Here is an 11,586-nt window from a genome sequence, read left to right on the forward strand (position 1 = left end):
GGGGGTTAGGGCACATTACTTATGAGGACAAGCTGAGGGAACTGGGCTTGTTTAGTCTGAAGAAGAGAAGAGGGAGGTATTCGATAGCAGTCTTCATCTACCTGACAAGGGGTTGGAGGATGGAGCTCGGCTATTCTCCAAAGAGGATGGAGCTTGGCTATTCTCAGTGGCAGCAGATGACAGAACAAGGAGCAGTGTCCTCAAGTTACAGTGGGGGAGGTCTAGGTTGGACATTAGGAGAAACTATTTCACTAGGAGGGTGGTGAAGCACTGGAATGGGTTACCTAGGGAGATGGTGAAATCTCCATCCTTAGAGGTCTTTAAGGCCCGGTTTGACAAAGCCCTGGCTGGGATGATTTAGTTGGGGTTGGTCCTTTTTTGAGCAGGGGGTTGGACTAGATGACCTCTTGAGGTCTCTTCCAACCCTAATCTTCTATGATTCTATGAAGTATGCATTTTTGTGTGCACTAAAGCAGGGGTTCGCAACCTTTTTCTTTCTGATCCCCTCACCTTCCCAACATGCCATAAAAACCTCCATGGCCCACTTGTTCCACAACAACAGTTTTTCTGCATATGAAAACCAGAGTCAGCATTAGGGGGTAACAAGCAGGGCAATTGCTAGGGAGCCCTGCAAAGCAAAGTTGCTCAGACTTCGGCTTTAGCCCTGGTTGGCAGGGGTTGGAGCCCTGGGCTTCAGCTCCAGGCAGTGGGGCTTGGGTTTTCTGCCCTGGGCCCCAGTAAGTCTAATGCCAGCCCTGTATGGCAGCCCCCCAGAGGGCTCTGGATCACTGGTTGAGAACCACTTCACTAAACGATGACTTTTCACCCTAAAATTATCTCATACACATAGGCAGAGGAGTAGTGGGAGTTTAAAAAAAGGTTAAAAGCAGAGACTAAAAAATGTGATTTGATAGTTTTGTAAACCTCAAATTTTGGGGGACTGACTTTTTTTAATCTCATAGTTAGCAATACTGATAAAGTTTGCTGGACCTTCTACCAATTTTGCCTACTGGAAAAGGACTACATTCAGTTTAGGGGTATGGCTATGTTACAGCAGCACAGCTACAGTGCTGCAGCTGTGCTGCTGTAGCACCATAGTGTAGATGTTTCCTACATCAATGGAAGGGCTTTTTCCACCAGTGTAGGTCAGGGGTGCCCAACTTACGACCCATCAGTGCATTTCCCAAGGCCCTCCACCTGATTCAACATATACTATACACATAACATATAATATACTAATGGTCAATTCATTATTCTTTTGTTGTCATGTTTACATCATTTTAGTTTACACAAGTGTGTAAACAGACAATACTGTAAAGAGGTTGTTTCTATCTAAATAGATACGAAACAAGCTGAACTTAAAATATAAATCAATATAGGTAACAATCTGTTTGGCCCACATAAGGTAGCGCCTATGCTTGTTACAAAGGAGGGCCACATGAGGTTGGGCACCACTGCTGTAGGTAATCCACCTCTCTGATTGATTGAATAGAAGTAGGTTAATGAAAGATTCCTGCTGTCAACCTAGCTGCACCCATATCAGGGGTTAGGTCAACCTAACGACAGTGCTCAGGGTGAAAAATTATTCACAGCCCTGAGTGATATAGCTAAATTAACCTAAATTTTAGGTGTAGAACAGGCCTCAGTCTGACAGGGTTCAGAGAAGAGCCATGAGAAAGACTAAAGGATTAGAAAGCAGATCTTACAGTGACAAGCTCAAAGAGCTCAATTTATTTAGCTGAACAAAGAGAAAGTTATGGGGTGGTGATAGCCATCTAGAAGTACCTACATGGGGAGCAAATATTTGATAATGGATTCTTCAATCAAGCAGCCAAATGTATAACAAGATCCAGTGACAGGAAGTTGAAACTAGACAAATTCTGACTGGCAAAAGGTGTAAATTTTTAACAGTGAATGTACTTAACCACTGGAGCAATTTACCCACGGTCGGGTGGATTTGGCATCATTGGTAATTTTTAAATAAAGATTTTTTTTTAAAAAAGAGATGTGATCTACTTCAAAAGGAATTATTTTGGGAAGTTCTATGGCCTGTATTTCATATAGGGTCATACGAACACATTGATGCCGTTTGGCTGTGGAATCTATGAACGATCAAGAGCAATTACTAAAAATTAGAGACTTGGGAAGTTTAAACACAATGAGAACAGAATCATTTTAACTGTCAGGGGAAAGTAAACAATGGCTAGTTTTAAATTGCTCTTGAACATCAAGTTTTAGAATAAAATATTGTGTTGCCATCATCTCAGATATGACTTTCAGCTCTTTTGTGGAGCCAACTATTTTCCTCAATCGTTTGGCTAGTGTTAAGATTCCACGCAACTGCAAGTTTTTCAAAGACTTAAGCAAAAGAAAAAAAACACAATGACTTAATTAAAATCACATTAAGGGACAGCAATATTCTAGCTGCATGGTAGTACCATGCAGGCTAGTCATGTTAGATTCCAGGGCTGGCCTTAGGGAAAATGATGCCCTGGGCGAACTTGTATTTTGGTGCCCCAGACCCCCATGGGCACAGCATCCCCCCATTAAACCTGGCCCCCATTGCCTTGGCCCCCCAAAGCTCCCCACACCCCTGCACTCTCCTACTGCACCTGAACCCTTGCACTATGCCTCCTTCATGCAATCCACAAACCCCTGCACCTCCCCATCCTGCACTCTTATCCCTAGCACTGTGCCCTTTCCCCCCTAAGCCGTGCATCCCCCACCTGGGAAAACTGACCTGGATGCACAGACTATCTGGCATTGCTTCTCACTGCCCCCCTCAAACACTGCTCTTCTACGTACCCCTAGGGGGCTGTGCGGGAGGAAGCAAGAAGCAACAACAGGCCTCCCTACATCCAGGTCACTTTCCCCATCTGGGCTGCATAAGGGGACAACAGGAAAGCAGCGGCCCAAGGGGGAAGTGACCTGGATGCACAGAGCACTCAGTGTTGCTGTTCCCTCAGATGTTCCTTTGTGGCCCCCTAGGGGCTGTGCAGGGGCGAGTGAGGAGCATCTGTGCATCACCGCTCACTTCTTCTTCTCCCTCGCCCCATATGTTTCTCCACCAGGAGGAAGCACAGAGAAATCTGGGTGCCTCTGCATGCAGAACCTCCCTGCCAGCTGGGAGCAGCTTCTGACTCTACACTGGCAGCGCACACCTCTGTGCTGCCGCACAGTGCCCCCTTGACCATGGCACTCCTGGACAGTTGCCCAGGTTGCCCATCCCTAAAGCCCAGCCCTGTTGGATTCCCAACTCTGATCTTGCAGGAGATGGAAGGTGTTCTGGAGACAACATGCTCAGCCTCTGGATGAAGAGCAGAAGAGAGGGAAGAGGCAAGTGAGTTAAGAATCTGGTCTATACCTAACTCCCACTGAAAAAATGCGTTATGTTACTTAACAGCAAGCCCCACAGCCAACAAGAAAGCTACAGTGATCACCTCTTAAGAGACTCTTGTTCAATTTGCCTTGAAAAAACAACAGAGGCTACAATCATAGAACCTTAAGTAGTATAAGTGGAGACAGGAGGCAAAAGTAAGGTAATCAGGCTCTGACAGAGGATTGAGGACTCTCTGAAAAGACAAAAGTTTGTGTTCTGAACTCCAGAAATTCAAACCATACCAATTCCTCACCACCCCTGCTGCTACAAACACAATCCCTTGTGTTAGTTCTTAGAACAATTTCAGTGCAGTGTGGCACTTCTGACTTTGAACTTTATTTTTTAAAAATTGCATACAAAACACAGTATTTAAACAAAACAGCAAAAGCACCACAACACTAAAAGTTACAGGAAAGATGTAACATTGTTTCACTCCTCCTATAAATCTTAAAAATGATTATTAGAGGTGATTTGAATTTATCTTCAAAACATTTTGCATTCTCACTGTTTGGATTTGCACTGTCTATGCAAATTTTATTTAAGCCAAACATCTTAATGGATAACACCCTCTATCTGTAGAAGTGAAGATTTAATCTACAATACCAGTAATTCCCCTGAAAGAGCTACACATAAATTAAAGTTACAATCTGTATACTTTGCGTAAGATCAAAGGAACTCCCATACCAGATCAAACAGTCTAATACAACATCCTGCCTGAGCAACAATTGTATACCTGATGCGTCAGAGAGAGACCAACACAGCCAACCCATACATAAACATGTTTGTAAGTCCTAGAGGATGGTGGGAAACCAGCAGAAAAGGTAGGAGAAGTTCCTTCCTCATTCTCATGCAGTTTAAATCTTGAAGCACAAGATTTAATTTTTACTGTGCATTGGTACCTTAAATTCATAACTGCAAATCCTAATGTGGCAATGAAGTTATTATCATGTCCTATTTTAAATTCAGACAGACTTAAATTCAGCTTGGCATTGCACATATTCCTTTCTCCCTACATCCTCTTCACTCCATTTTTAAACCAGTGTCAGAGGATCCATCATGAGAGCCTGGCATCTGTTGTGTTGGACTTGCACAGTGCTCTCTTAGCAGTAAAAGCAGGATAAAATTTACCAGGACGGCATTCATCATTTTCATGCTGCTTCTGCTCACTCTTCCACTTGAAAAAAGCTAGTGTTAAGATAGTGGGAGAAGTGATTTTATATTTATGAGCTCTTAGGGATATAATTAAATTTGCCACTATCAGTGAAAGATAGTCTACATTACTGACTCGATCAGAATACTTAAAATGTTATTTTAACTATATTTTCTTTACACTCACCCACTCAGGCAGCTCCTACCATGCCAAATACATTTTAACTTCAATCGCAGGGCCGACTCAGGTTAGCAGGTGCCATATATATGAAAGCTTAACATATGGCAAAGATGCAACATAACTACCTTTCATTATCACTTGTTCAGAAGGACAGGAACCTTTGGCCAAACTATGTTTTAACAATGAAAAACATTCAACTCACCTCATCCTTTCTTTACTATAAAGTATTCTGTAGCATGATATATTTCTGTCCTGCTTTGGAATTCAAAAAACAAGACAGGTGTCATGGATTGAGGAGCAGATCGAGAAGTGGCAAGCTGCTGCTAGTTCTGCTCTACTAGATGGCCATAACAGCAATCTTCTCACTGTGTTTAAGGTGTTTTTAACATGCTATAATACAAGCATCAACACAAGAAAACCAACAAATGACATCAGTCATTTATCTACATAATAGTGTAAGACTAGGAGCAGGCAATGCCTTCTTTACATTTGAGATATCTGATAACAAATCTGCCATTTATAGTCAATATAATATTAAAATGAGAGCGTTTTTTGAACAACTGTTGTTTGTGCTAGATGGAAGACACTTCTATGCGAAAAAAAATTATTGCTTATGGATACTGGATAAAGAGGAGAGCTGTGAAGAAAGCTGAACTGCAGCACTTCCTGCTTTTTGTTTTTATAAAAAATACGGCTGACAGTGTTAGAAGTCTTGTATTGAAGAACGCTGGTTAACCGTCATCCATGCCAACGTAAGAAAATAGTTGGCAATTATTTGATATGAACACTGTAAAAGAGTTACATTAAAACTATTCAGAAAGCATTAATTTTCTTGGCCCAATATTTATTTTAACTGCCTTGGAATGGAAGCTACAAGAACTTATCAATTTGACCGGAAAAACTGTCTACTTTCACTACTTATGCAAGTTCTGTTATCTTTCTAAAATGCTTTTAAAATTCCTACAGCAATACTCTTCAGTTAATCATAATAAAGATTCCCTACAGTTCTTAAAGCAACAATATACTTTCCCGCCTTTTCTAGCAACAGAACCATACTGGTGTCACAAAAGGTTGTATTACCTCAGGAATGCAGCAATCTCATAAAGATAATGGAAGGTTTTGTTAGATTTTTGAAGGTAGTATGTGAAGCATTTAATTTTGATAAAAAATTGAAATGTTAAAATGTTCTATCTTGTTCTTTTATGGATTCCTGCCCCAAACAGATTTTATAGCTCTCCAAATTCCAAGAAAGCCTAATAATTAACAATATATTAAACTCATAACAGTTTGTTCAGTATTAAATATAAAAAGTATAAATAAGCTGATATCAAGAGACATGAAAAATAACTTAATTGTTGTGTGTTCAGGTTGCATTTCACATTAACATTAGAGAATGAACCAAAACCACACACAAAAAAATCAATTTTTCTGGACGTTTGTTTTTTGTCACAATAGTAGGTAAAAGACAATATAACTGAGAGATTAATGAAACAACATTTTTATTTTGTGTATTTAACAGCACACTGCAGAGTCAGTTTCACTCTTTCCCCAGTTTACATCTCTGCTTTACAGGGGTCTTTCACACAGAAATAGAACAGGAAAATTTATAAAAAAAAAATGTGACTGTAATACCAAAAATGTTGGTAGGGGGACTTGAGAGCAAGTATAGTATCTGCTAACTATTTATGGCTGGGTTGAGGGGAAGAAGAGTATAACTAGTGTATTTCTTTAAAAAAAACAACAATGTACTACACATGCAAAATACTGTATTTTCATGGACTTCACTCCATCCACCAAATGTTTGCTTTCTCAGATTTTAAACTCTTCTGGGCAATGATTGTGTGCACACATGTACATTTATATAGTGCACAGAACATTGTGGGCATTTCTAGTACACAAAAGAAAATTTTAATTATTTTGTATTTGACTAGATTCCTTTATTACTTAAGTAGATGTAAAAATGGTTTTAAATTACTGAAATACTCTGACAAAGGAGGGTACTCACATCTGTTTACAGGCAAGACTGCATTGAATATACTGAAGTCTTTAACATGAGGTTTATACAATATTGCTGAATTTATAGCATATTTAATCCTTCAATTAGGTCTCTTATAATTAATTACCAGAGACTGAAACGAACATTTCAGGACTATGGTGTAATCTCATTGCATATTAAACAGAATAATGCACTTGATATTTAATATTCTCTCATATGAAATAATTGTTACAACTCTATTATTGGATTTATGGAGATGGTGATATAAGCCATTAAAGTTCTTGAAACCGTTCTTCCTTCAAATTGCATGTACATTCATACTTCAACTTGTGCAAACTTAGGTGCTTTAAATATAAGAAAAGCTGTCAAAAAAGTGTTTGAAACAGAGAATAGGAATTACCTTAAATAAATTCTTGTGTCTGTGGAATTAGCTAGCATGGATGGAGTCAATATTTCAGTGTAAGTATGGTCTCCTGATATGGGTTCAGGAAGGTCAACATTTGTCACAACAACTAGCAATAAGTCCCACTGAAAAATATTGTGAGAATCTTTCACTGTTTTTAAAGGCATGTTTTGATGCTGTTTGTGCTAGTTATTTTTCCTCTGATGTGGTACTGAACTGTTTATATTTGCTACAGTGGAGACACCTACATGAGGGAATAACATGAAATAAAGTATCTTTTAGTTTCATATCTTGCCAAACCCTAGAGATAATGCTACAAAATCAGATTAATACAAGTCACTTGCTGAAGTCAATATATCATCTTCTCCTTGAAGTAACTTCATTAACATAGATTTCCTATTAATCTTTCTATAGCTAGATTGGTGGTTCATCTGTAAGTGCCATACTACTGTCAAGTAATATATACTGCCTTAAATATAGACCAAAGTCCACAAACAGTAGAGAATAGGTCTAGATACCTAAACAATTGCTGTTTATTGGACAGATTGCCATATTAGTAAAGCGTTCTCTAGAATGGAAATATTTTATTTAATATCCTTCTACGACAAATGGGAAAGAGATTTCTTGTTTGTGGTTTAAGTGGCTAACTAAAAGATTCTTTTCTCTGTAAAACAATTTTAAAAGTAAATCAACAGTCAGTCTTCACCTCCAAGTATTGCAATTCACTATTTACACAGGAAGTCTCACATAACAATCCTTATGAAACTAATTGTTAAATCTATGTCAAGATTACAAGATCTATCGCCATCATTACTCTCACCTATGAACACATTAAAAGCAGTAAGTATAATGCATTCTGAAGCACATAAAAAGGCATCTTAAAATATGCACATGGTAGCTTTAATTCTGAATGCTTTTCTGTATGTAATATATTATATCAAACACACGGTAGTCATTGAACTTGTGCCTGTTTGCACCACAATACCTGTTAACTGGAAAGCTCTGTAAAATCTCAACTCTTTACCAAATAAGATACAGAATAGGACAAACATTGTAAGGGCACAATGTATCATTTGATACAACCTGCAACCATTCAAATATGTTTTCTCTAGTATAAACCCCTGAAACACACTGCACTGTCTACATTTTTGCAAAGTAGATATTCATTTTTTTTTTTACTAAACAAAAACAAAACAGTTCCGCAATTTCAAGTGAAACAAGCCAAAGGAGAAAGAACTCATTTTTATTAATATTTAACTTTAAATATATTTACCTTTACTTTCCCACTAGTTTAAATGTAAAAATCTAAGACGTTTAGAGAGATTACTATCTAGATTACACAAAGCAGAAGCACTTTAAGGCGGGGGGGTGAGTACGGAGGAAGTGATTTAGAAAAAAAATTCAAATACACTCGGCTATCGCTCTTGCACCCAAAACGAAAGACTGCTGGAAGGGTTAACGGGTTTAACTGCATTGAAACTGAATGGCTGACACATCCGGTCCTGGGTCCTCAACCACCAGGGCAAATTCAAACTTCAAAGCCTCTCGGAGCTCAGGCAGAAATAAATCACGCCCCCTAGTCCCCGAGCAGTTGTGACTCCCATTTAACTAAGACCCAGGACTCCCACAAATCAAAACACACAAACGAGGTGGCAGTGCAGAGACAACACAAATGCAATAGTTGGTGCCAAGGCTACTGTGCTGGGAAACACAACCTCAGCTCCATAAACCTGCAGTTCCTCCTGCATAAGCCAACTAGGCACTGAACACAATCACACAAACTACTGGCCATTCACCACCCGCGCGCCCCGCGTCTCTTACAGCTGACAGCACCCCTACAAACACAGGGAGCTGACGGGGTACGTCCCCACACCAGCCACCCCCATCACCCTGTAACACCGTCCGCCACGCAGATCCCATCGCCCCTTCTAACAGGCTCGGCCCTGGGCGGCACGTCCCCGCTACCTGCCCGTTGGGTGCTGCGCCAGGCACCCGGGTCTGGGAGGGGGACCCCCAAAAACTCGAGCGGTGGCAGGGGCAGGCTCCGGCGAGCTCTGCCCCCTGCTCCGCCAGCAGAGCCGGGCCTCGCCCCCGCCCCCGCCCGCAGCAGCCTCCGCTCCCCTCCCAAGGGCCTCCTGCCCCCAACATCTGCCCGGGGCTGCCCCTGTGAGGCTCCGGGGTCCGCACCGCCGCCCGCTCCCAGCCCGGCGCCCCTCACCCGGCAGGGGGAGACGGCTCCATCCTCCGCTCGGGCTCGGCTCCTGCGGGGCTCCCGTCCGGCAGCGGCTCGTGGGGCGCGACGCAGCGGCCGGGGGAGGACGCGGGGCTGGAGCCGCCGGCGAGGCAGCGGGGCGGCGAGAGGTCGGGGGACTCCGGCGAGCCGGCCAGGAAGAGCGGCGCCTCCGGCAGCCGGTCCAGCTCCACGCTCCGCACTTTGCGCAGCTGCTTCCGTCTCCAGTCGGAGCGCTGCTCCCGGCAGCCGCCGCCCGCCGCCCGCAGCAGCCCCCCGCCGCTCCCGGGCACGCTCCCCGCGCAGCTCTGCAGACTCCCGGGGGCGGCGGCGGCGGCGTCCGCGCTGCTGCCCGAGGATAATCCCGACGACGAGGTGCGATTCCCCGCCGCCGCCGCCATTTTCTCTGGCGGGTCACATCGGGCTCCGGAGAGGCGGGGGATGAGCCGCGCTCCGGCCGCTGCGCCAGCGGCGTGGGCTGCGCAGATGGCGTACGGGGGGTGGGAGCTGGGCGCAGGCCCGGGGACTGTGGGGGCGCCGTTGGGAAGGTGAGGCTGGGAGCGGCCGCTCGATGCCGCCCGCGGGCAGGTGGTGGCGGGACTCGGCTGTGCCCACGCTGGGCCGTGCCCCGGCTCGGGGGAGGGGGCCGGGCTGGAGGAGCCCGCACCTGTCAGGCAGGAGCGAGCGGCCAGCCGCCCCCGAGTCCCACGCGGGGATGGAGCCTGGGCTGGAGGGGCCGGGACCGGCAGGCGGCCCCTGCCTCTCCCACTCCTCGCGGACCAAGGGGCCCCTGGAGGAGGGTGCGAGAGTCTCACCCCAAGAGTCTGGACATTGTGTCACAAAGCAACCTTGTCCCGCTCCCCCAGACCCGCAGAAGAGCTCCGTGCAGCAGGGAAGCTTCTCTCTCACCAGCAGAAGTGAGTCCAATAAGAGCTATTTCTTCACGCACCGACTACAAATACACTGCAAACAACATGTTCACCCCAGCACGCGCAGAGAACTACAAAGATTCTCTTCCCACCGCAGCGAAATGTACTCTATGCATAGACAAACGTGGGTTTGTTTCAGACGGGGGGCGGGGGGGGGAAGCTCATGATTTTGGTGCAACGCCTCTCTAAAAAGACCATTTCTGATAGATAGTAGTGGGTAGGGAAGTACATTCAGGCACACATGGAATGTGGAAAAAAGTAATCACAACATACAAACTACAAGTGGCAAGTTGGCACATCTGTCTACTCACCAGTGCAGGCAGCACATTTTGAAGGTTCTAAAATAAGATGGGTACAGTATCAAACATTGAGGGGCAAATGTTGAGATATAGGAGGTTGGAAACTTGCGGGGAAAAATGCAACTGCCCATATAGTTGAATGCTCCTCTGATTTTTCCATACTGCTCAGATGCCTAACTGGCCATTTACACATGTGGATATTGGTATACAATATCCACATGTGTAAATGGCCTCCCACTTTCAGTATTTGGCCCTAATCATCTGTTGCCCCTTCTATTTTACACTATTTCCCTCTCTCGCTGTATGCTTAGAAACTAACTCCCAGGAATGCTGTCATCTTAATTTATATTTTTTGTAGTTTACCTTATAATATGCTAAACATATTAGACCGTCCACTGCACCTCAGAGTGCAGCTTCAAGGTTGGTATGTGGTTCCACTCATCTATCCCAACACAGAAATTTCACAAATTGCCTAAAAGTTATTATATAGGGTAATACCTACTTTCCAATGATATTTTAATAAGGACTGATGAACATAATCACCTAACAGATCTTACACATTTAAGTGTCCAATATACATTTTAACATTATAGGCAGTACAGGTAACCACACCTGGAGTTGAGGTTGCTTAACACTTGCCACTGTTTTTAATTGTTTATAACTTTGACAAACTAACCATTTGGGATGAAGTTTCCCATGCCAGTTGTGTATGTATCACTCAATTTTTTGGGATTTTTTTTGGCAAAAACAGTTCACCTATTTTTCAGAATGAGGTTTAGGAAAAGTAAATTATTTTGTCAGTTTTAAGAAGTAATTACAGCCAGTTTGCTTTGAGAAGCTCTAGCCCAGTGGTTTTCAACCTGTGGTTGGCAAGCACTAGGGGTCCGCAGACTATATCTAAGGGGTCCATGAAAGGTTGTCAATACCACAGAACAGAGATTTTCACCTGGGCCCCACGGATTATGTCTAAGCTTTCCAAAGGGATCTGCACCACCATGTGAAATTTTTAGGGGTCCACGA

At 43.5% G+C, this 11,586-nt stretch overlaps 1 protein-coding gene across 2 annotated transcripts in view; it reads right to left on the reverse strand.

Moving 5' to 3' along the window:
* Positions 1–10,257, reverse strand: part of MAP3K1 (mitogen-activated protein kinase kinase kinase 1) — a 109,862-nt gene extending 99,605 nt beyond the window's left edge. Inside the window, exon 1 of one of the 2 annotated variants that reach the window (XM_030566886.1) lies at positions 9,327–9,739. In XM_030566886.1, coding sequence (XP_030422746.1) covers positions 9,327–9,739 — 413 coding nt within the window. Of the gene's footprint in view, positions 1–9,326; positions 9,740–10,153 lie in introns of those variants that run through there. The other variant, XM_030566887.1, reaches the window with a different exon arrangement.
* Positions 10,258–11,586: the final 1,329 nt, after the last annotated feature.

This window comes from Gopherus evgoodei, chromosome 6 (genome assembly GCF_007399415.2).
Source record: "Gopherus evgoodei ecotype Sinaloan lineage chromosome 6, rGopEvg1_v1.p, whole genome shotgun sequence".
Lineage (NCBI taxonomy): Eukaryota > Metazoa > Chordata > Testudines > Testudinidae > Gopherus > Gopherus evgoodei.